The 26,108-nt window shown below is 38.3% G+C and overlaps 1 protein-coding gene across 2 annotated transcripts in view; it reads right to left on the bottom strand.

Moving 5' to 3' along the window:
* ppfia4 (PTPRF interacting protein alpha 4) overlaps positions 1-26,108 on the bottom strand; it is a 119,651-nt gene that overhangs the window by 17,480 nt on the left and 76,063 nt on the right. Inside the window, exons 2-18 of one of the 2 annotated variants that reach the window (XM_038298052.1) lie at positions 22,445-22,546; positions 22,170-22,334; positions 19,416-19,490; positions 19,025-19,096; positions 17,902-18,123; positions 16,310-16,444; positions 15,029-15,163; positions 14,814-14,897; positions 13,943-14,074; positions 6,859-6,921; positions 5,808-5,899; positions 5,596-5,725; positions 4,957-5,132; positions 2,023-2,251; positions 1,907-1,942; positions 1,703-1,824; positions 167-279 (exon numbers count right to left, since the gene is read on the bottom strand). In XM_038298052.1, the coding sequence (XP_038153980.1) occupies positions 167-279; positions 1,703-1,824; positions 1,907-1,942; positions 2,023-2,251; positions 4,957-5,132; positions 5,596-5,725; positions 5,808-5,899; positions 6,859-6,921; positions 13,943-14,074; positions 14,814-14,897; positions 15,029-15,163; positions 16,310-16,444; positions 17,902-18,123; positions 19,025-19,096; positions 19,416-19,490; positions 22,170-22,334; positions 22,445-22,546 (2,083 nt within the window). Of the gene's footprint in view, positions 1-166; positions 280-1,702; positions 1,825-1,906; positions 1,943-2,022; positions 2,252-4,956; positions 5,154-5,595; positions 5,726-5,807; positions 5,900-6,858; positions 6,922-13,942; positions 14,075-14,813; positions 14,898-15,028; positions 15,164-16,309; positions 16,445-17,901; positions 18,124-19,024; positions 19,097-19,415; positions 19,491-22,169; positions 22,335-22,444; positions 22,547-26,108 lie in introns of both variants that reach the window. The other variant, XM_038298051.1, reaches the window with a different exon arrangement.

Below are 26,108 nucleotides of genomic sequence, written 5' to 3' on the forward strand. Positions count from 1 at the left end.
CTTGCTCCAGCACAGCTGATTTTAATTGAAAGCTGATTAAAAGGCTTTTGGTCTACTGCAATCAGGGAAACCTCTAAAACCTGCAGGACAGTGGCCCTCGAGGACCAAGGTTAGTCTTCATCATGTGGAGCACTGTGCTTCTACTGCATGGCATTTTATAGCAAACCTGTTAAGGCTGGTAGAGACTGTCCATCCCTGCTAACAGTCTGGTCCATTCGACCTTTCTCCTTCTTCCCAAACAACCGACCGATAGATGACTTGATACCTTTCTTCTGTTTGCTGAGCCAAGCAAAAAATTGACAAAGAGTTTATACATTTCAGAAACATAAAGATACAGTAAATGATCACTTGAAGGGTTACTTTCTAGCAATAGATACATTCATTTTAAACAAATACCTTATTATATTACAAAAGATCCAAAAATGAAAAATTTTAAGATTGATGTGGTGAGCTAAAAAGATGTACTAGATGTACTAGATTAAGATGTGCTTAAATTTGGTTATTTCTTATTTCGAGCTTAACTCTTTATTATTACCATGTTGAACTGATGGCATTTTTAAATTCTGAAAGGGAAATGTTTTTCATTAAGGTTTCCTGGAAATACTATACTCTTACTGCAGTAAAGTGTTTCAGAGTTTCATCAATATCATATACCAGTTATAACAACGGTAACCAATTAAAAATGAGCAGGGTCCAAATAAAGAAAATCATCAACCAGTAACGGTCCTGAGACATTTTTAATTATAATTTGTTACTTTAAACAGCATTTAACACTGAAATAAAATGCAGGTGTTTATGCATCCATGTTATACATTGAATTTAAAAATAAAAAATATAAAAAAAAAATAGAACGTTCTTCTCTTTTATAATCTTAATTGTTTTCAAAGTAGTTTTTCTTTTTTCTGGCTTAATGAGAGAAGTGGGCTTTATGCTGCCCTGCAAGGCTTTAAACCTGGGTTTGAATGGAGACAAAGCCATTCTCAAGCACATATCAAGGTGCTCATTTTGAGCCTGGATCTATATTTATTTCTGATTCTATTCATCTATTCAGCAGGTTGAGCCAAACATCCTCTAAATGTGCAGGCTCATCTTTGAGCACGTCGTTTCACTTTTCTTTCACCAGTTCACCTCAGTTCTTCCAGCAGTCCACACTTTATCTGCTCTCTTCTTCTCATCATCTTCTCCTTCTTTCCCATCGCCCGGCTTGCCACAGGTTATCCTGCTTAGTGATGGTGGTGTTGGTCCAGTGCATTTTATTAAATCTAAAATCAACGCTAAGCAACCTAGCACCAACTCCATGAATCCCTCCGTCGACAGCCTTTATGAAAATGCTGTTTTAAATTTTCCAAGAAGACTCTGCACCTGCCCTCACTTCAAACACCAGCCTTAATCATCATAGTAAAAATAGGTCAAGAGGAAGATAAAGATCCAGCTTAAAACAGCAGAAAAACTTGAGTCCACTTCGCTGCCTCCATACAAAGATTTTAAAGGATTAAATTACTAAGAGAAATACACTTTTTAATAATATTATATGATGATGTGATATAAAAATCCCATGAATCCTAATCCAATCCATCTGTTTCCATGTGGACAATTAATTTGTTCAGTTTGATGTTTGCTGTTTGATGTTTTCCAGTATTAGTTGTCCACTATGATTGAAGGGTGTCACGGAGTGTTGACCCCCTGCTGCGTGTGTATTTACCCTCGCCCATCCTCCAGGCTGCCTGTGAACTGAGCAAAGTTGGTTTCCAGCCGTAAACTTCGAGGGGAGGACGGAGGGGATGTCTCGCACTTGATGGTCGCTTTGTCCACTTCCACAGGAGACTGAAAAAGTGAGGTAACCCAGCTCAGCTTGCTTATGAAAGACACTGAAAATACATAACTTTAGCTGCATTTGCAAACTTACAGCCACTTTCCTTCTGTGCTTCCTTAAGTCACTTGGCTAGTGGAAGGAAAACACATTGTCAGAAGATGTCTATGTGTATTGATGGCTGTGTTTCATAGTGTAAGTTTCTCTCTGACCAGAGTCATGATTCCTAGATGGTGGCTGGCGTTGCGTCCATGATGCTTAGGCGTGGAGTGGCCACTGTTGGGCGGGGAGGAGGATGATGCCAGGGACTGGGCGGTGGCGGAGGTGGGCAGAGCTCGTGGTCTCAGGGTCACGTTGAGGCCGTCCATGCTGCCGCTGTTCACACGGGACTCGATCTCCTCAGAGCGCAGCTCAGCGGATTCTCTCTCTACCTGGATCATCCTGTTTGCACAACACAAACACGCACAGAGACATACCGTTACTGAGCACCGATTTTTCTTGCTTTCAAATTTGAATGGTTCTTTTTGCCTTTATGTAAATTATTCATAAGAAAAATGGGCTGAGAGGGAAATGAGAGGGGATGCAGCAAAGGCCAGAAATCAAACCCCAGGTTTTTGATCAAGGGACCATCTCTTTTAGCAACACCCCTAAAAAGTGAGTATTATTTGATAACATCGATCTGCTGCTGATACTGAATCTATACTCCTTCAACTCTTTTCTGTTTAACTTTAATGTATTCTATTGGAGTTTTATGGGCTAGAGCAGGGGTTTGCAACCTGTGGCTGTGGTACTGTACAACAAGTGTCTCTTTGGACCTTCCTAAGTGCCTCTTAATAACTTTGCCTCAAAATGATACAGAGTAATTAGTGTTTTTAATTGTTTTTTTTTTTAAATACTGTAGTTTTTAAACAGTTTTAAAAAATGTTTTTCATTGTTAACTACTCTGAATTTCTGCAGGAAACTGACCCTAAAGGGACCAGTGGTAGCTACAGTATTTAGGAGGGATGCACCAATTGCAGATTTCTGCCTGGCTTTATTTTCACAAAAAATAGAGTCAGATTAGTCCTGTTTCTCTGACTGTGACCTGCTGGATGGGCTCTCTTCATCCTCTGACATAGGAGCTGGCTCAGAGCTTGTCTGCCTAGCTGTGGGTTTCCTGGACTGGGCCGCCTTTTACAGCTGCTTTTTGTATCTCTGCTTCTGTCTCCTTGAACCCCAGTCGGCCTCAGCAGATGGCCGCTCACACTGAGCCTGGTTCTGCTGGAGATTTTTTTTTGTTGTTAAAAGGGAGTTTTTCCTCTCCACTGTCGCTACAAGCACGCTTAGTGTGAGGGATGCAATCAAGTGGTTTTCCTTAGATAGAAAACTTTGAATCAATTTGACTGCATGATGTGGTGAAAAGTGCCTTGAGATGACGTGTTGTGAATTGGCGCTATATAAATAAACTGAATTGAAAACTTCGAACCAGTCTGACTGTATGATCTGATTGAATTTTCTCGGTAAAGAGCCTTAAAATGACATGTTTTTTTTTATTTGTGCTATATGAATAACTGAATTGAAAAAGAGGTGTTTCACTCTTATTTTATTCAAAAGGAATTAACAATAATAAACAAGATGTTTTATCAGCAAAAGTTAATTCTTTCAGATATGAAAAGTTCAGAGTACTGTGAGTAGCCGTTTTTCAGGCCTTTATACAGATTTCTAGTTGAGAGCAGTTTGACATCAAAGTATTGGCTCATCCCTATGTTTTAGTTTCATTTCTCTTGTCATTAGATTGGACAAAATGTCCTTTGTTAAACCACTCTACAAAAATATCATGTCCCATTAAAAATGTTATCCCTTTTGTTTGCCCCCCAATGTTGTTTAAACATAAAAATAAATAAAAAATGGTTCTTTAAAAAATGAAAAGATATTTATCAACACAAGGATATCCTAACATTCATATGATATTTCTGGACTGAGGGCAAAAATTGCCCTTGATGATAAAGGTTGAAGATTGCTGGGATGAACTAACTGGAAATAGGAAATAATTTTGAGGTGGTAGGAAAATAACACATTTTTAAGGAACGGGATTATAAAAAAAGTTTCAGAAAATTTATTTAAATAACAGCTCTACAATAAATACAGAACAGCAAGGTGTCAAATTTGAGAGTAAATATAATCCAACATAATAGAGTTCTTATTTGTGGGGGTGGACTGAGGAGGGAACAGTACGTAATGATGGGTGCATGTTTTAATGAATAGAAGATAAACTTGAACAAGGAGGGAAACCAGCCTGAGAGCAATAGGGAATATATATTAGAACATTTTTTCCTTGTTTTAAGAAGATAAAGTAAGACAATCTAAATTAGATTTGATTGTGTATAATTACGTCAAAACAACCCAATAAAGTTATTTCAAATATATAATATCTGTTTATCTTATTTTAGGGAAAAATAATCAATACATTGCCAGATCATCCTATTTATCTGGTCCAAATAAGGTAAAATACACTTAGTTTTAGGAATATTTAAGTATTTTTAGATTAGTTATGTAGAGTAAATAGAGAAGAAGGCAATAAGTAAACAGAAAAACCACAGAGTTAAAACAACAAAGATGAACAGAAGAAACTTGAGTGCACTTAACAGAGGCATTGGCAATTTGGCAGATGTTATTTGTGACAAAACAAGTATGTAACTACTGTAAAAATGCTCAGAGACATGTTTTAATTACAGAACAAGTCCATGGAGGAGCTCCACCAATTCACAGCTCAGGTGTGAAAACTTGTCAGAAGGTTAATTATCGAACCTGTACTTTAGAAATCTGGCCCTCATTGAGCAGTGGAAAAAAAAAAGAAAGTATAAAAAGAAAATCCTCATATCCACTGTTGCAGTTTGTTACAAGCAGCAAGGGAGACAGCAAAGATTTAGATATTAGGATTATGAGAAAAAGATAACTGTCAATAAACATGTATACATGGGTGTCTAAATGTAAGCCAATATATGTAATTAATACCTGTAAACTTCTGATTCCCTTTCCTTCCATTTTTCTCTCTGCAAGCTTTTACTTTATTGGACTCATTTGCAACAGCAGCTCTTATATATTTTTTGCATTGTAAAATTTTCTCCACTTGCATTATATTGAGTTAACAGCCTAATTCTTCCCACCTTATCTCCTCATTGATGGCATCAAGCTGCTCCTGCAGCATGAGAGCAAGAGTCTGAGCGTCTGATTGGCCGCTAGGTGAGAGCAGCGTCGAGCTCACGTCGTCGTCCATGTCCGACTCTGCCTCAATGTCACTGCCGAGGAGGTGGCTGATGCTCCCGCGTAGAGACGGGTAATCCTGCTCAAACATGGCACACACCTAACACATGCGTGGATGAAGATAAGCGTGGACAAAGCAAATCAAGATTAATGAGATGTGTGGCGGGAAGAAAAAACTGCCTAAAGAATTAATTTCATGGATTTAATTAAGAGTACAAGCACACATCTAAAAGTGCAATCTGTCTTTTGTGGAGCTGTTGAACTGGTTACGAGAAGAGATGGATGAACAAGGAACTTACATCACACATCATGTCCAGCAGCAGGTGAGAGAGAGAGACAGGAAGTTAGTAGAAAGCGGGAAGTTAGGCATGGATAGACGGAGCCAAGCACTGACACTTACTGGCAAAGCAGACATGAACCCAAATTAGGCACTGGCAAAAGCTAAATGTGGTTAGAGGAGTCGTTAAAGTGGGATCCTGTCTGTGTGTTCTCATTAGTATGTATGCATGGGAACTGGAAGAGTTTTAGGAAACAAGGGTCACCTTGTTTGGATCGTCTCGTAGAGCCGACAGTCGGCCCTTCTGCGCCCGCCGGATCACAGTTGTGCTGTAGTGGCCATCCTGACCCTCCACCACAGAGAAGCGGAGGTCGCTGGCGCTTCCCAAGTGAGACCTGCGACCATCACATGAGACACAGACTGTCCATGTAAAAGACAGCGGGAAGTAAAAGCCTGTATAAGGATGATTACGGGTACCGAGGATGAGTTCCATCTCCAAACACTCCACTGCGGCGTTTCAGATGGTCAATCTCGTTTCTCAGCTTGTCAATCTCTCCAATCAGCCGTTCCTATAGAAGGAAGCGTCATCTTAAAAAAAAACCCAAAACAAACCAAAACCCACGATCTGGAAGACAACAGTTACTGAAACTATTGTAGCGTTTGCTATCTCTGTTCCAGTAGACTATGAGAGAAGCTAAAAAAACTCAGTGAGCAAGAAAACCAAACTTTCTAATGTTAGATAAAATATTTCTTAGAGTTATAAATGAGACATTTTTCTAATAACCTTGCCCTGGAAAGGTTGTCAGAATAATCAAGGTTAAATATTAAATACTATTCTATTTCTAAAATGGTTTTATTAGATAGAAAAAAACAAAGTAACATGTAAAGGTGGAAGAAAGAAAAGGACAAAAAAGAAGTAAAAAAAAAAATCTAAACTCTTAAAGGAACACCATCTTCTAAGTTCTGTACAGCCTTCATGACTCAAGACAAAACTCTCTAAATAATTAAATTGAAAAAAAAAATTCCATACACTTCATAACTCTGAAATTATCATATGTCACAGTAAAATGTATTGATGTAACTTGAAAAAAATCAACAATAAAGACTGATGTATGCACATAAAAAAGCTTTGTCATTTAACATTAGTTTATTCATATGTATAAACAGTTACTATTATCAAATTTTTTTTTTCTTAAAATAGGTGCATTTTTCTTCAACTGAGCAGGAAATTGAAACCCTTTGCCGAAATAGTAAAAAAAAAATCTGCAGTCTCTTATTTCAGGTGTATAATATATAATTATCTTACTTTTAGGGTTAAAATGCTCATTCCGTTGCCAGATCATCTTATTTTCCAACTCAAATTAAAGGTAAATACACTTATTTTAGAACATTCTTTACTAATTTTCAGAAATCTTTTGCATATTTAAGGTGAATTAATTCCCCTATTTTAGAGCACATTTTGATACATTTGAGTTGTAAGACCAGAAATTATTCTTCTATTATTGATGATTTGGTGCCGTTTACTGACCCTGGTGTGGTGGAACTCCTCCAGCTGTTTCTGGCAGTTCTCTAGGTCCTGAATGAGTGCATTCTGGAAAGACGAAGGACAAATCACTTAATAAAGATGTCAAATAGTTAGAATATTGGTGCATCAAAAATTAGTGCTGTGTAACGTTTAACAACTATGGGGCGCTAGACCCATAGCTTCCAAATTTAGCTCCCCAGAAACCAACTATAAAATGAAACAGCTTCCCTTTGTGTTCTGGTTCTGACAGCAGAACACTTTGGACCAACAGCCTGAGAAGTCATGGCATCACTGGTAAAATTTTGAGATTATTCACCCCCGAGGCTGCAGTGAAGCGGCGCTCTGAGTCACATGATCCAACTCTCTTGAGCTACATAGGCAAGTTTTTGAAAGGGCAGCCTGAATGAAGCAACTATTACATTAAGAGAAACAGGAAGAAACGTTTCCAGCTCATGAGAACCCAGGATGTTGTACCTCAGGAGAACCAACTAATATATAGCAATAGAATAAAAATATTTGGTAGTGCAGACATGTATTTAGGCTATGTTAAAGTTTTCACTGTGACTAACTGGAGCACTCCTTTTTAACATAAAACTGTCTTAGAGCTTATCTGGTTAATAGTTTCTTTCCTAGACAGAGTCCCTTGTAGAGCTAGTTTACTGTTGCACTTGCTAACATAGAAAATGTTTATAGATCAGTGCTTTTATGTTCCTTTTTAATGTCTGCTTCAAACTCCTTGAACCCCAGTCAGCCTCAGCAGATGGCTGCTCACACCGAGCCTGGCTCTGCAGGAGGTATCTTCCTGTTAAAAATAGTTTTTCCTCTCCATTGTTGCTGCATGCTTGTTTGGTGTGAGGAATTGCTGTAGAGTCAATGACTCAGTCAAATTACATAATGCAATCAGCTGGTTTTCCTTAGACAGAAACCTTTAACCAATCTGTTCATATGATCTGATTGATCGCTAGCAAGAGAACTTGGACCACTACGTGCTCCTACACTGTCTGCTCTGGTGGCATTGTATAGGCAGGGAGGGGCTAAGGTCAGAGTAGCAGCTAGCCACATTGGCGTGCATGCACGGCTTGTAAACAAGAGACTGGAGAACAGTACAGAGAGATGGTATTTGACACCAACACCATTATCCATCCAAAAAAGTTATCTTCCTTCTTCCCATTACTGTTCTATTTCTTCCTAGTTAAAATATGAATTACTGCATATTGCTCATTTAAGTTTAACTGCTTATTTTATTTTATAATAGAGTTCAAAGGTAGAACAAAAACATAATTTTTTATTTAAAAAATATCCCCCTAAATGGGTAAAATTCATACCCAGTGCCAGGGGGAGATTTACCATTAGGGCAATACTAGGCAGTTGCCTAGGGCCTCAAGTTCCTGGGGGCCCCATGCAACTCTGTTTACATGTGTGGTTAATACAAGTATACCTTATTTTTGTACATTAAATATGTTTTTGATTAAAAATCCTTTCGCTAAAATTCCATCAGAACACTTATAATATGTGTGTCTCAGGCCCCTCCCCCTTCAGTGTCCACCATATTGGATCAGTCCATTTGCTGCACATGTTCAGAAAGGTCCAAACAGACAGCAGCAAACCATTTGAAAACAAAACGGAGCAGTGTTGGCAACTTAGCACATTTGTCACTAGACTTAGAGACTTTTCAGACCCCTCTAGCACTATTATTTAAAGAAAGCACCTAGTGCCAAATCTAGGGACATTTTTCTGCTACTGGAGACTTTGGTGAAAACCTGTTCACTTCCTGTTTGGATTAACTGAGTGTGCAGCTGTTCAGAGGAACTTCATCTGAAGTTAAGTTATTTTCTCTGTGATATCTCTGTATCTAAGTAACTCTAACTGACTACTTTAAAACATAGCACCTTCTGCTGCACTTTTCTACTGAGCACGTGTCAGTTTCACACGGTTTTATTTCTGATAGCAAGGAGTAGCTAGCCTAGGCTAGCGCTAGCTTAGCATTGCTATGGCTTCTCTCTCTCCCTCCCTTGACTCTTTTCCAACTCTTCCTTCTTCCTCTCCTCTCTCCTGCTCTCTGTCTCAGATGTTCAGTTATTCCTCTGCCTCCTTTAGTGATAACGGGATGTGTAATAAGTGTAGTATTTTTGTAGCTTTGGAGGCGAGGGTGTCAGAGTTAGAATCCAGGCTTCAGGCTGTTGAACATCCAGGAGTTAAAGCAGGCCCCCCACATAGCTGTCCTCCAGCAGTGCCTGAGCAGCCAGGCGATTGGGTAACTGTACGCAGAAAGCGTAGTCGTGGATCTCTGCCCACTGGTCACCACCAACCCGTTCACGTTTCTAACCGGTTTTCCCCACTCAGTGACACACCCACTGAGAAGCCCACTCTGGTGATTGGCAGCTCCATAGTCAGAAACGTGGCATTAGAGACACCAGGGACCATAGTCAAATGTTTGCCGGGGGCCAGAACGGGCGACATCAAATCCTACCTGAAACTACTGGCTAAGGATAAGGTTAAATACAGTAAGATTGTTATTCACGCTGGTGGTAATGACACCCGGTTACGCCGATCGGAGGTCACTAAAATTAGTGTTGCTTCGGTGTGTAAGTTTGCCAAAAAAATGTCGGACTCCGTAATTTTCTCTGGTCCCCTCCCTGATCTGACCAGTGATGACATGTTTAGCCGCATGTCGTCATTCAACCGCTGGTTGTCTAGGTGGTGTCCTGAAAACAACGTGGGCTACATTAATAATTAGCAATTCTTTTGGGGAAAGCCTGGTCTGATTCGGAGAGACGGCATCCATCCCACTTTGGATGGTGCAGCTCTTCTTTCTAGGAATCTGGCCACATTTATTAGTCCTCCAAAACCCTGACCACCCAGGGTGCAGACCAGGAAGCAGAGTTGCAGTTTAACATACATCTCTGCAGCTTCTCTACTGTTACCCACTCTTTACTCCATCCAGACAGTGTCTTGCCCACGACCAAAATCTAATAAATTAGCAAAGATTCCCAAAGGAGTAAATCATGATAATCTAATTAAAATCAAAATAACTCCAATTGGGGAAAAAGTTAAAACAATTAAATGCGGTCTGTTTAACATAAGATCGCTTTCCTCTAAAAGTCTACTAGTTAATGACTTGATTTGTGATAATCACATTGACTTGTTTTGCCTTACAGAAACCTGGCTGCAGCAAGAGGATTGTGAGCATAAATGAGGCAACTCCTTCAAGCTATTTAAATTTTCACATACCAAGAAGTTCTGGGCGAGGAGGAGGAGTAGCAACAATCTTCCAGTCTGACTTACTGATTACTCCCAAAACAGTTAATACCTACAACTCTTTTGAACATTTAACCCTTAATTTCCCTGATCCAAATTTCAAGGCAAGAAAACCTCTTCTTTTTGTAACTTTGTATCGTCCACCAGGTCCTTACTCTGAATTTTTAGATGAGTTTTCAGAGTTCCTTTCTGATTTGGTATTAAATACTGACAGGGTCATCATAGTGGGAGATTTTAACATCCATGCTGACATTGAAGGCGATGGCTTAAGAGAAGCCTTTAATGCTATTTTAGACACTATTGGCTTTGTTCAAAATGTGAATAGTCCCACGCATTCTCATCTTCATACTTTGGATCTTGTGCTGACATACGGCATAGAATGTGAAGAAATAACAGTATTTCCTCACAACCCTGTCCTCTCTGACCACTTTCTAATAACCTTCAGGATTACTTTAACAGAGTTCTCCTCCCCCAAAAGAAGGTTCAATTTTAGTAGATCTTTATCAGATAGTGCAGTTATAAATTTTAAAGAATCTGCTTCACTTTCTCTCTCCTCTGTGTCGCTGAGCAGTGCTGCAGAGTGCAAAAGCATAGCCTATTCCCCTTCACAGGTTGATGATTTTGTTGATGGGGTTGCTAGTTCTCTGCGTATTGCCTTAGACAACGCAGCTCCTTTGAAAATAAAAACCATTAAAAATAGAAAGCTTACTCCTTGGTTTAATGCAGAGCTGCGTACTTTGAAGCAAAATGCTAGGAAACTGGAGAGAAAATATCGCTCCACAGGCCTGCGGGAGTCCTTCCTAGTCTGGAAAAATGGTTTACTGCTGTATAAGAGGACTCTTTGTAAAGCAAGAGCAGCATACTTCTCCTCATTAATAGAGGAGAATAAGAATAATCCTAGATTTCTTTTTAATACAGTTGCCAAACTCACCCAGAGCCATAGCTCTGTTGAACCGTCCATTCCACCTGCTCTTAGCAGCAATGATTTTATGCGATTCTTTATAAATAAGATTGATCTTATTAAAAATAAGATCATAAGCACTCCTCTATCCCGATTGTACCTGAGGTAGTCATGGAATCTGAACCGGGTTTAGACTGCTTTGATCCAGTTGAACTTTCTGAATTAGCAAAATTATTGTCCTCATCTAAGCCTTCAACTTGTATGTTAGATCCAGTTCCAACCAGGTTATTTAAGGAGGTATTCCCTTTGATCTCCTCCTCCATTTTAGATGTGATTAATCTATCTCTGTTACAGGGATATGTACCTAAAGCTTTTAAGGTTGCTGTAATTAAACCTCTGCTTAAGAAACCGTCTCTTGACCCAGATGACTTGGTCAATTATAGACCTATATCCAATCTTCCTTTCTTATCCAAAATTCTTGAGAAAGTAGTTGCCAAACAAGTTTGCGATCACTTACACCATAATGAACTTTTTGAAGAGTTTCAGTCTGGCTTTAGAGCTCATCATAGCACTGAAACAGCTCTGGTGAAAGTCACTAATGATATTCTCATGGCCTCAGATAATGGACTTGTATCTGTGCTCGTCCTGTTGGATCTTAGTGCTGCATTTGATACAGTTGACCATAATATTCTTTTAGAAAGACTTGAATATTTTGTTGGAATTAAAGGAACAGCACTAGACTGGTTTAAATCTTATCTATCTGATCAAATTCAGTTTGTTCATGTTAATGATAGATCTTCAACACACTCAAAGGTTACCTGTGGAGTACCACAGGGATCAGTGCTAGGACCAATTCTCTTTACTTTATACATGCTCCCAATTGGTAGAGTTATTAGACAGCATGGGATTAATTTCCACTGTTATGCTGATGATACCCAGCTATATCTGTCTATAAATCCAGATGAAGCTAACCCATTACATAAAAACCTGGATGACTCTTAACTTTCTGCTTCTGAATGCAGACAAAACAGAAGTTATAGTCTTTGGACCAGAGTCTCTGAAAAAGAAACTGATTAGCCAGTCGCATCATTTGGATGGGATTAAACTGATTTCAGATAATAAAGTAAAAAATCTTGGTGTTATTTTTGATCAGGACCTGTCATTTAAATCCCATATCAAAGAGGTTTCTAGAATTTCCTTCTTGCATCTGAGGAACATTGCAAAAATTAGAAATATCCTGTCCAGGGGTGATGCTGAGAAACTAGTCCATGCATTTGTTACTTCAAGGCTGGATTATTGTAATTCTTTACTATCAGGAAGTCCACAAACTGTAGTTAAAAGCCTTCAGCTGATCCAAAATGCTGCAGCCAGAGTTCTGATGAAAATTAAAAAGAGAGATCATATCTCACCTATCCTGGCTTCTCTTCATTGGCTTCCTGTTAAATCAAGAATAGAATTTAAAATCCTCCTTCTCACATATAAAGCCTTAAATGGCCAAGCTCCATCTTATATCAGAGATATGATTGTTCCTTATGTTCCTAACAGAGCACTTCGCTCTCAATCTGCAGGTTTACTTGTGGTTCCTAAAATTTCTAAAAGTAGAATGGGAGGCAGATCTTTTAGTTATCAGGCTCCTCTCCTGTGGAACCAACTACCAGTTTTAGTCCGTGAGGCAGACACCCTGTCTACTTTTAAGGCTAGGCTTAAAACTTTCCTTTTTGATAAAGCTTATAGTTAGGGTGGCTCAGGTTATCCTGAGCTATCTCTATAGTTATGCTGCTATAGGCTTAGACTTTTGGAGGACATAGGGACCCCCATTTCATCATTCTGCTTCATTCTCTCTCTGTTCTCCTATTCTGCAGAATCTGTTAGTTCAATCTCTAACCTTCTGCTCTCTGCTTTTCCTCAGAGTAGCTTTGCCTCGTCTGTTCCTGTTTGGCTGTGACTCCATCCTGTAAAGAAACATCAGCTGTGCTGCTTCCATCAACACCCTTGTTTATAGATGTTGGAGATCGGCCTGTTTTCCAGTGTGGTCCTGTTTCTCTGACCGTGACTGAGTGGATGTGCTCTCTTCGTCCTCTGGCATGGGAGCTGCCTTGGAGCTCGTCTGCCTGGCTGTGTGTTTCCTGGTCGGGGCCGCCTTTTACAGCTTTTTGTATCTCTGCTTCTGTCTCATTGAACCCCAGTCGGCCTCGGCAGATGGCCGCTCACACTGAGCCTGGTTCTGCTGGAGGTTTCTTCCTGTTAAAAGGGAGTTTTTCCTCTCCACTGTCGCTACAAGCTTGCTTAGTGTGAGGGATTGTATTTGAGTCAATGAGTCAATGCAATCAACTGGTTTTCCTTAGATAGAAAACTTTGTATCAATTTGACTGTATGATCTGGTTGAACTGTAAAGTGCCTTGAGATGACATGTGTTGTGAATTTGGCGCTATATAAATAAACTAAATTGAATTGAATTGAATATAAAAGCAGCGAACTCTGCTCTCCAGAGCGAGTAGATTGGTATCCCCGCCTCCTGCTCTTCTCTATCTCATCTGCTGTCATGATTCATGCAGCTATTATTTAATACAAATGAAAAGTGGAGAACAGAGAAGCAGATCAGGGCTTGGAAAAAATCTTTCATTCCTTTTGAGACAGCATGAAAAGTCAGCTGGATACAAAACATAGAGAGGAAAACAACAAGAAAAAGGACAAGAAGAGAGGGACAAAATGTAGAACAAATAATATATGCCTATTCTAATAAATTTTTTGAATCTCTATAATGGGTCTGTTTTATGTTTTGACTTCTCGATTCAGAGGGTCCCCTGCCTGTTTTTTTACTTAGGGCCTCACATTTCCTAAATCCACCCCTGCCCAGTGCATACAGCGCCTGCTTTTTGACTTTATTAATCTTATGAACTTAAAAAAGCTGCCGCATAGATGCATCACCTTGTCCTCCAGGGCGGCCATGCGCTCCTTCAGATGGAGCTGCAAACGTTCATTAGACTCTGTCAGCAGACGGTCCACGGTATCAGACAAACGCTTGTTGTGCTCCTCGTTCATCTTCTCCCTCTGACGAGCCTGACGAGCAAGACAGGGAGAACCGAAGGGAAAAATAAAAATCTTTGTCACATTTGTCTCATGATGCAGACTCTATGTGGGCGTATTCATGTAGCTAATTAAGCATTTCTACATGGATTAAAGGGATAAAGCAAGAATTGAGCTCTAGATCACCAGCTGCCAGATATTGGTCTTCTTGGCCAGCCAGGATGATTTAATTACCATCATTAACTTGATGATGAAAAACGGTTAAACAGCTCCTATTAAATGGGAAACACTGTGCTTAATATGTTTTCTACAGTAATTGTATTAAAGAACATTTATCACAGGCACATAAGCACACATCTGCACAATCAAAGAGCTCTTTCTACTAAATATAGTCATGAGATCGCAGAGAGAGAGAAAGGGGAAGAGAAATTAGCTGGGACTGAATTATTCAGAGTCTAAAGATAGCATCCAATCAGTCCTGAAGCGGGGGAGGGCATAGAGATTTGTACAATTTGGTTTGAATTCATGCAACAATGCACCGGGGAAAATGACAAACTCTTGTTGAGGGTGTGAGCGTACGTGTATGCATGACTGAGCACACAGCCAAAAGTCAGGGCGTCCGACCAGCATGGAGCGTCGGCGCAATCGTATTGGCATCATTAGGAGAGGTCAAAGTAACGCTGCCGGGGTGATGTACGCAAACACACACACACACAGTCATGGACACACACACACTTACGGCTGAAACACAAACACAAACAGACACACATACTCTGGCAAGCTCTTGGTTTTTCTCCTCCAATTGGGACTCCAGCTGTCGAAGCCTCTCCTCCACATTTCCATGCCGCTCCTCAGCCTGCAGGGGGAGACATGTTCATACACTGTGGTTATATATACTTCTCTAGAAGGCAGGTTTTACATGCTGACATGCATCCCTTTTCTAAATGACTGTGATAGAATCAAACTTTGGAAAAGTTGATCCGATACCTTGGTTAGTGCTGCAACTCTCTGAGCCAGTTCAGCTTCGACCTCTGGCAGAGTCTCAGCCTTCCTCATGGTCTGAGCCAAACGCTGCTCTGCCATCTCCAGCATCTCTTGCAGCTGACGCACCTTCTCCTCACTCTGACACAACCCAACATTTCCAGATGAAAACAGAGGGGCATTAATACAACAGAAAGAGGACTTTAACTGCTATAGCTTATAGCCTGGAAATATCCAGACAACATGGAGGGCCTCGCCTGATGCTGCACTGAGTTATATGAATATTACTTCTAACTCTTGGGCTTTTCATTTCTTAATGATTCAAACTAATAGATCAAAATTAAATGGGGAAAAGTAGCATTGTTTTAAATTTCTTACAAATTAAAATATCAAATTTACATTAATCTCCACCAGTAAACATAATCATTAAAACCACCTTTCTGCTGCTCTTTCTGCAGCAAGTCTGTCTTTATATGCTTTCCCGATTTGAAAAGAAAAATCTGCATGTGTGGAAATGTATTTTCAATTCTTGCCACATATTATCAAAGGTATTCAGGTCTGAAATTTGACTGCACCTTCCCAACATGAGAAAGTGTATAGCCAAACACTTCATGTTTCTTAGATGAGTGTCTGCTGCAGACAGCCTGAATCAAATAGTAGGTTATATACTGGGTTGTGCAGAAATTTACTGCATGCTGAGGATATAATTCAGCTTTTTAAAAATTTTTTTTATCAGCATTGCAGCAGGTATCCAGTTAAATGTTGCGGGGCTACCTCACGTCTGGTTTGTTTTGGGTTATTGTCCCGCTGGAAGGTGAAAATGTCTTACAGTTGCATTTTTCTTCATCCACTTTCCCCTCAAGTTTGAATTGGTTTCCTGTCCCTGTTAATGGAAAATATCCCCACAGCATGATGCTACCTCTGTCATATTTTACTGAGAGGATGGGGTATTGATGGTGATGGTGATTGATGTTTTACATTACAAATTTTTTTTTTTTTTGCTGTAAACATCTTCAAAACATTATCTCTGGATTGCATTGTTGCTGGAATGTAATTAGTTAAAATTGATTTTACTAAGCGGTACTAAGCATAAATGCAATATTTTTTCTATATGTAAAACAACAAACTGACAATTATGTCTATATCATGCATGACTTCACATATCACATAAAATCCCCTAATTGTGCATCAAAGTTTGCAGTTAAAAGATAAGATAATACATGTTTTACAAACTTATTTGAAAGTAGAGCTTTATCTAGTTAAATGGCGATGCAGCAGGAGAGTCACCTGTCTGTGCAGCGAATCTTTGGTGGCCAGTTCATTCTCCAGTTTGTCATTGAGGTCGTGGATGTGGGTGGTCTCTCGCTGGGCAGCCAGGTAGCGTTTCTCCAAAGTTGTGATTCTTTCCTCCAAATCCTCTCTCTTAACAAGCACAAATAACAGAAAAATATAAATAATGAGAAGTAATACATCAAAGAATAAATTATTCATGATATATTTATTAGACATCAGTAAGATAGACTTTTAAATTATGGTTAACCTGAAATTAAATATATATATATATTTTTTTATAGCTATTGTTTAGTGCTTTCTTCATTGCCTTAAATTACCATTATATTGAATTACATCAAATAATTAATTAAACATTACAACAGCTATATCAAAAACACCAAATAAGACAAAAATAAAGCAAAGAATTCTAATTCTCATACACAGCTGTAGTCTTTCAGCAGATGGATTGTTAACGCCTTCATCCTCCAAACCTTCACAATCAAATTTTAGAAAAAAAACAAACAAACTTCTAAACCTCAAAAATCTACTTTATTTGTCTCGAAATAATTTTATAATAAACAGGACCTATAGGGACCAAAACAGTGATGTTTGTATATATTTCTTTCTGTTAATAAATAAATACAGCAAATTACATGATGATTCATGGTTTCAAAAAAGTGAAAACCTGCTACTTTTTTTGCAATGTGCTAAGATCTTTTAAAGTCATTGACTGTAATACCAAAACAACCCTAATATAGTCTCATTCAGGATTTAATTGGAATTACATGTATGTTCAAATACTTTTACAAACAGGTCACATAAAAATAATAATAATAAACAAAAAAGACATTATTTTCGAACGCTAAATAATAAGAGGGAGCATTTTGCGAAAAAAAAAACAAAAAACCCTGGTAAAGGAGTATAGAAATCTTTACAGTTAACTTATCTTTGAATGCATGTTTTTTTTTATGCCATTCCTTTTTGTTTTCTGATATGCATCATATCACAAATGTTTTCATTACTGGCCTCTCAACAAGAAACAGCAGCAGAGAGGCGTCTTGCTGTGACCTTAAGAACCATTAAAGACTATCTACCATATATACCAACTGATTATCTGGGAGGGATGCCCGGAAACTTTGGTTTTTCCTCCCACAGTCGCAAAGTTAAGTGTGTGGAGAACTTTGACTCAGAGTTTTACTCTGATGAAACTACAGTTGATATTTTATGGGACAATATAACCCAATTTGGTAGGGTTAACAAAAAAATGAATAATAATAATATAAGGAAAGCACCTTATGCATACCATTAGGTATGGTAAAAGATCTGTGATGCTGTGGGCAGTAATTCTCGAAGGCCATAGATCCTGGATTAAATTGGAGATTTGAAATACAGCATGCTGTGGATTCTGCCAGTAAACCAGAAATGGGCTTTTATTTGATAATCGTTTCTTATCTGATGAAATATTTAACTCTACAAACAAATGTCCCTCGAATAAAAGGTCAGATTTCTCTGTGAGTTTTGACTTTTCACGCATCTTTGCAAAGGTGCCGACAAATCTGTCAGTTTCTGTACATCTGCCTCCCGACTCTCTCATCATTCAATCTCACCTCCCTCTGCTCCCTCTGTTGTTTGATTGACAGCTCCTCGCTACGGCTCAGTTCTCGACGCGCATTGGCTAGCTCCGCCTCAAGCTCCGCCATACGGGCGTTTAGAGAAGATGCATGCTCTCGACTCTGAGCCAGCTCCTTATTGGTCCGATCCAGTAGCTCCTGAAGCTCAGACACCCGGCCGCCGTCATCGTGGGCGTCTATAGAGCCGTTTGGAAGTCTCTGCAAAGGGAGACACATAAAAAAATGAAGAGGCACCCATCTGCCCATTCCTGCATGAATGACACCACAGGGCTGAGTCATAGAGGTGGATTTGAGCAACTCACATTTAAAAAAAAGTGTGGAGATGTTCGCATTTAGGCTAAAATTAAGAGAGGTAAGGCTCTCATGATGTTTGTTTAGATGTTGTTTCTCTATTCTCTACACAGCTGAAAGTGCTGTTATTTCCAGAATCTTAATTAAACAAACCTTTAGGGACACATTCTGACAGGAAACACAGTGGGCAGCAGCAAAGCTATTCTAAGGCCCCCCTCTGTTTCCAAATGTTCCCATTTAGCTTTCTAATGAATACCTTTCAAAAGCACATATACATAGACACTAATACTGAGTAATAGAACACACCTGGTGAGCTGTGCAGCTGAATATAATTAATAATTATCAGCATAACTCAGATTACTTAAACTCAGTCCCAGTGGCTGCAGCAAATATCATTTCCTATAATTCCCTGTGATATTACATAAGTATATGAGTAAATATGACTTTAATCGAAGCCATGGAATGTATATGAGAATCTCCAGATGAGATTGGAGCCCAAAAAATAATACATTACTTCATACATGCAGCTGAGAGCCACAATAAACATCTTAGCCAAATGCTAAGGGCAGACCTGATGGGCAGAAAAAAAAATCCTATATAACTATATTTATAAATGACTTACATCAATATTTATGGATTTAAGGTTCTTAGTAAAAAATTAAACAGTAAAATAAACCCATGTATAAGTTGGTAAAAAGGCCAAATCACTTGGTAATAAAAAAGATGCATTTAGTTTAGATATGAATTAGTGGGAAACTAATGCCTAAGGCTAAGAGACTGCAGAGTGCAGCACAATAACCCAAAAGACCTTCCATGTAGGCTTGGATCCATCTGTTCGCTCTCCTGAATCACCATCCTTCCTCTGCCTTGCTGCGTTTAACTGCAAAGGAGATAAAATGTGGGGAAAAAATAACAAATCAAAACTTTGTTTTTTCTGAAAAAAACAAAAACAAAGCACTGCTCAAGGACACAACCACTGTCTTAAAACCCATCAAATATGAACCATACTCTGGAGAAAGGAGACTTCCTCTTTGGTTAAAGTAAATTCAGTTTATCTTAGCAAACGTTAACTTTATTTCTCATTAACTTCCTACTAGGACAACATTGTAACTGAGTCTGTCAAAAAAAAAAAATCCTTTGCCTTTGGTAAGTGTGAATGCAAATGATCTCAGACTATAAAACCTGCAAAGTGTTTTTACCTCCTGGGTGGTAGATGCTAGTTGCCCCTCCAGGGTTGCCACCCTCTCTAGAGCCACCCGCAGCCTCTCTCGTACCTGATAAATACACCGAAACAACACAGAATAAAGGTCAATATTGGTGGTTTGCAAAATTATTTATCCTTTTTGAGATTTTATATAAAATGCCAATGATAATTTCAAATATCTCTTCTATTTTATATATATATATATATATATATATATATATATATATATATATATATATATATATATATATATATATATATATATATATATATATATATATATATATATATATATATATATATATATATATATATATATATATATATTTTTTTTTTTTTTTTTTACAGTGTCCTGTCTGGCAAAGTGGAAAAAAGAATACTTGTCTTGATGCCAAAAAGAGCCCAACAGATTTTACACATTTTCCACTTTCACAAGTGGAGCAGTGCAGCTATCGTCTTAGTGTTTTGGTTGATTTTCAAAAATATCTTCAAATAAAAAAAAATAAAAAAAACATAAGTAGGACACGCATTTTTTGCCTCTCTTACTATGAGGCCCACAAATAAGGAGCAGTAGGATCAATTGTCTTAAGAAATCATTTAATCGAGTCAACCTGTTTGTTATTTGACCTTTGTACACATGCAGATACATGAAGCTTTCAGAGTACTCTTCAAACCTTAATCTAAAAAAACAAAAGACAATATTCCACGACAAGAAACCAGCAAAGAAGGTTATTTTGGTTAAATAAGAGCAAAAAATAATATTGTTTTCCCATATATTAAATTTTGTGGCAAAAATACAACCCCACGAAAAAACAAAATCGATTTGTTAAAAAATGTGGGTGGGTAGGCTAGGGAGTGGCGGCCTAGTGGTTAGGGCATTGGGCTTTGAATCCTGAGGTTGTGAGTTCAATCCCCCACTCCCACAGACTGCCACTCTGGGTCCCTGAGCAAGACCCTTAACCCCACACTGCTCCCCGGGTGCCTCACAATGGCAGCCCACTGCTCGCCAAGGGGATGGGTTAAATGCAGAGAATTCATTTCGTTGCTCATTTTGCTAAGGAACAAGACAATTTAGATTTAAAATAAGAAAAATTACAATGCACAAGAAATTACAATTTCAAGTGCATGTTATCTAATTATCTTATTTTAAGAGTAAAAATACTCATTCCATTGTCAAATTATCTCATTTACCTATTAAAACCAAGGGTAAATACACTTAATTTAAGACATTTTTTTTCTACTTATTTCCAGATCGTTTTCTATTCAGTAGTTCCATGGAAGCTTTTTACTGTTCAAAAGAAAATGGATGGATATAAACACAGAGAAATGGAGAAAAACCTGTTAAAGTCTGAAAAACACTTTGGAAAAGGGTAGGTTCACCTTTGAGCAAAAAAACAAGAGAGAACATACAGCCAACAATGGAGCGCTCTATTTAAAACATATTCATGTTAGGCTTTCCACTAATTGATCGTAGGGTGCCGATATAGCAAAAAGCTACCCCCCCTTCTGAATGTATAAAAGAATATGTTAAACAATGCAACAACGCAAAGCATATAACATGACATTATATACATTTATTTATTTATTATTTATTATAATAATAATCCAACTTTCTAATTAATTTAAAGATCATGGATTGTTAAAATTTACTTTATTTTGAAAAACCCAAATTTCTCCTGTCTGCCTTCCATTAAAGCTGGCTGGCATTTGAAGCTAACTGGTTGCTACGGTGCGTACCCCTGCTCCTAATAGTGAAGTCCTATGTTGCCAGCTTAGTGACTTTATTGCTATATTTGCAGACTTTTCAGACTCCTCTAGAAATGTATTTTTTTTTAAAGTAGGTTTTGGGGCATTTAATTACTTTATGTGAAAGCAGCAGTCCTTCTACCATTAATGTCTCATGACAGCAGAAAGCTGCTTTAAGTCTTTCCCCATTTCCCTAAGCAGTGTCTCACAGGAACAGGCAACTGTGGCAGGCCGTTTTGACATTTATCAGAAGCACTGTTCTCTCTATTGTTCCATTTGTTGATCTCTAAAATAAGATTCTTCCAAGTCAAATATACATTCCTACTAGTCAGAACTCTGAAATATATATTCAGTCAAGCTAATAAATGTCAAAACGGCCTGCCATAGGGAGCTGCCTCCTTCCAAATGCTCCACTTGCAGTCTGAGCAAACGAAGACCTTCTCCGTTACGTATACCACATCTGGAAAGATACAAATGGATTAAAAAAGCAGGATTTAAATATCACGTTGGTCATACTTTGGTCACTTTTTTTCTTACGTAAATAACTAAAAAATAATGACCTGATTACCATTTGGTTGGTAATGTGCCTCTGATTACTGCCTTTTTTGTAAAATTAGATATGTGCAGTACATTTTCAGGCAATGGAAAAAAAAATATAAAAAGCGAGGTTAAGGTATGTTGCACTTCAGCGACATTTTAACGACCGTGATGTGATTAATGAGTATAGTTTTGGGTTAGATGCATATGCTGCTACTGGCGTCTATGGGATTTTCTCTTTTTTATGTGCACAGCTTTTACTGTGACAGTGCAGTAGTAATGAGGTTCGTTAATAACATAACAGCCAGAATATCGACTAGTTTAGAGTTAATCAGTGGGTGGGGGCAGTCATACTTTTTGAGAAGAAGCATGGCATCTTAACGCCATCAATGACGATAATCCCAAGAAACGGAGCTACTTAATTAGGCCTTTTCTGATCAGAGTCAAAGCATGCCTGTTGGCCCACCTTTTCATCCAGGGCCTTGTGGTGTTCAAAGAGAGACTTCAGAGCTTTCAGGACCTCGACCTCGCTGGAGACTCCAGATGGCGGCGGCGCCTGTCTCTTCACCACTGTCATCCTGAGGCTGCGTTCATGACGAGACACCAGACACTCCAGGTGCTCCAACAGCAGCTACGGCACCGTAAGCATACACAAAAACATTCCTTTCAAACCTTTTTGATCAGCATGACACAAATACATACTTTGCCCACACATTTGCTTGGGGACAGACATCCACATACCCTGGTGTTGTTCCTTTCAGCTTTTAGCTCCGATATTTCCTCCTCTTTCTCCAGCAGCTGCTCCCGGCATATGTTCAGCTCCTTGGTCAGAGTGGCAAACTCCTACACAGCAAACAGACAGGACACCCACACGAGGGTTAATACAGTAACCCTGATGAACACAGTGGGCACTGCTTTATTCAGACTGAGTCACATGTGGAAAAGCAGTCCAGCAGGAGTAGTAGACTAACTGTGTGAGGAGAAGTTATTGAGCAGCTGACGTTTGGGTGGATATTCATCTTGGAAAGACCAGACTGTTCTCAGGAAGAAGATCTGCTTTTATTTTTTCAAGCCAGTTGCCAATAAAATGTGCTATACTTAACAAGGATAGTTTTAAAATATGATCCTGCAGCATTAGGTCTGCTTAAACATGTTAGGAAAATATCTATTGAGCCCTCAGGTTAGAAAACCAGAGTAAATGTGACATTCACTATGTGGGTAAAATACAAGTTTAAATTCTTTAGTGAATGGTTTTTAGTTTTTATGTCAAAATGTGAGGATATTGAAACGGATTTGTAAAATCAGAACCATAGACCCCAGAGGAAGGTAGTTCATCCCACAACCAGAGCATAACAGTTCAGTTCAGTAGCTTTTATTTGTCCCAGTATGGGCAATTTTTGTGCAGTAGTAGTACACCTTTCACACACGCGTTCACATTTCACAAATAAAAAATAAAAGAAACACAAGAGACACATAAAATATTTTGAAATAATAAAAGTAACGTGGATAAAAGAGAGAGAAAAAACAAATAAATAAATATGTGCAGTGCATATATGCATGCAACATATGACTATCTGCTTTTCCTAGTAGAGTTAAGCAGCTGAACAGTAGAGGGAATAAAGGAGTGTTTGTATCTATTGGTCCGAGCTGGTGGATATTTAAACCAGAGGGTAGAAACTGGAATTTGTTATGTAGGGGATGGGTATAATTATCCAAGATGGACTCAGTCTTCCTAATAACCTGCTCTTCATGCATTTCAGTCATGTTTTTCTGTTGAACACCCATGATCTCACTGCAGACCTTTACAATCTTAGATATGGCATTTTTATTCTTTACATTAAGACAAGCATAAAGTTTTTTTTTCTGTCTATATATATATATATATATATACATGTTAATTAGCACCTTTTATTATGGTTATATTGCCCCTTTTGTGTTAGTGTTGTATTCTGGAAAATCTTATCAAAAATAAAGTACAAAAAAAAAAAAAACATAAAAAATAAGACGAGCGTACCAGCAGATGGCAGAGAAGGTAAGTATGGACTCTAAAAGATCTATAGAACATGGTCATTAGAGTCTTGTCAACCTGAAACCTGGCTAGCTTTCTTAGGCAGTATAAGCGCTGCTGCCCTTTCTTACATAGTATGTCTGTGTTGCTGTTGAAAATTGTCAAAAAAACTACCAGGGCTTTATATTTTCATAAGAAATAATTATAAAGAAGCAAAGATTAAATCTTGTCTGAACTGGAAAAGTTTTTGGCTTTATTTTTTTTCACATTTAGTTTAGTTTTCCAACATATTTCAAGCACTTAAAGTTCTTGGATTAGGCTTTAAGCTACTATCACATATGTGGGCGGATTAATAAAGAAATGTGTTAAGTGGGTCTAAATGTGAGGAAATTGAGAGAAATTTGAAGGAACATTAAGTCCTGTATTTGAAGTATGTTTTTTTTACAATAGGCACCTCAGTTATGAACTCTCTGTGTATTGAGGTTGTTGTGTGTTATTTTTTTGTACTGTTGCATATATTATTATTGTCTATTTCTCCAGAAAAAAGACTTTGAAGACTTAAAGACTTTGAAGATTAAAGTTTGATTATACAGGCAGGCGCGCTGGAAGCTGTTTCAAGCGAGGGGGGCTGATGGCTGGGTTGGAAAACACATGACATCATTATGTTGAGGGCTGTGGCTGACGTTTTTAACATAATATTGTAGGCCTACATTTGTCGCCAAAAACTGCCATTTAAAATGCATCGGAAAAAAGCATGAACATTTTAAACTTTATATCTTCTCTTTTAATCATTCAAAACAAACAACAGCTCACAATCTACAGGAACAGGAATACTTGAATGAAACATGGCCTAAATATCGCCTAAACTGAGCATTGAACGTCTTGAAAGTCCATTCGACTATGGATATGGGGAATGATTTCATATCTGAAACAAAAAACACACACACACAAAAAAAACTAATTTCATATTTTATCACTTAATAGCTTAATACAGACATAATATTTAGTGATATGCAGCCTTATTCTAGCGTATAGGGGAATTAAAACCATTTCTCACCTCGAAATAGTCAGAAATACGTTTCTGCTGCCTATTGCTAGCCATGCCTAAACGAATGTAAGGTGGCGGAAGCACTTCGGGGGAGTAGCCTAGTTTTTTATGAAATTTTAAAATAATGAATCATTAGTTTATATCTTATACACAGCCCATCATTTTAATCCCATATCAAACACAGTCTTTTAAAAAATAAATACATAAATGATTTCATGTTTTTAAGTACAATATTATGTTACTCCACAGCCCCCCACCATAGGGGGGCTGATGCTATGACGAGGGAGGCTGCAGCCCCCGCAGCACCCCCCTTCCCGTGCCACTGTATACAGGCACCCTAAAGTAATGAAAAAAACTATTTAAATGTGTTAGGTTAATAAACTTTAAGCTATTGGAATGCTGAGGTAAATAAATCTGAGGTAAATAAATCTATGATGCTCAAGGAACCTCTGCGTGGCTTACCAGTAATAAATATGGTTACAAATTGGGGGTTTCATAGATCTCGCATTAAGTCCATTGTAGTAGGGTTTTTATGATATCTAAAAAGATCTGGCTGTCTTGTTTTGCTAGAAATCACATTTTGAGATAGACTTTTAGATGCATCGAAAAACATAGCTGGAACATTACTTGTTGCAACATCTGGCAATTTAATGTTCCACACTTTTACCCTTCCAACATTTCAAGAGTTTGATTAGTGGAAGTAAAGTCACACACCGACAAATTCTTTGTACCCCTCGTTTAATGAAAGAAAAACCCACAATCGTCATATAAATAAAATTAATCTGACAAAAGTAATATAAATAAAATGTTATAAAAAAAAAGATATTGCTTTTCAGTCATGGTTCAATAAAATAACTCTGACAAACTTAATCTATTCTATGCTGTTTCTAGCTGTGTTTTGGGTCATTATCCTGTTGAAGACTCATGACCTGCAGCTGAGACCAAGCTTTCTGACACTGGGCAACACATTCCCCTTACGGGTCTTGAGATTCTATTGTACTCGACAGAAATTCAAGTCACCCAGTGCCAGATGAGGAAAAGCAGCCCAGAACATAACAAAGCCTTCTCCATGTTTCAAAGTAGAGGAAGTTTCCATTTACTTCTGTGCCCTTTCAAAGGTTCTATTCTTGTCTCATCTGTCCATAGGACATTCTCCCTGAAGTATGGTGCGATCTGACACTAATCTTCCTTCAGCTTGAAATTACCCTTTAAGGTCTTTAAAAGTTTTTCTAGGATCTTCTGTTACCATTCACATTATCCGTCTCTTTGCTTCGTCATCAATGTTCCTCCTTCTGCCACGTTCCAAGTTGTCTACATCATGGATCTTATATAAAATATTCAGCTGTAGT

Source organism: Cyprinodon tularosa, unplaced genomic scaffold (genome assembly GCF_016077235.1).
Source record: "Cyprinodon tularosa strain WSP-4 unplaced genomic scaffold, ASM1607723v1 ctg40, whole genome shotgun sequence".
NCBI lineage: Eukaryota > Metazoa > Chordata > Actinopteri > Cyprinodontiformes > Cyprinodontidae > Cyprinodon > Cyprinodon tularosa.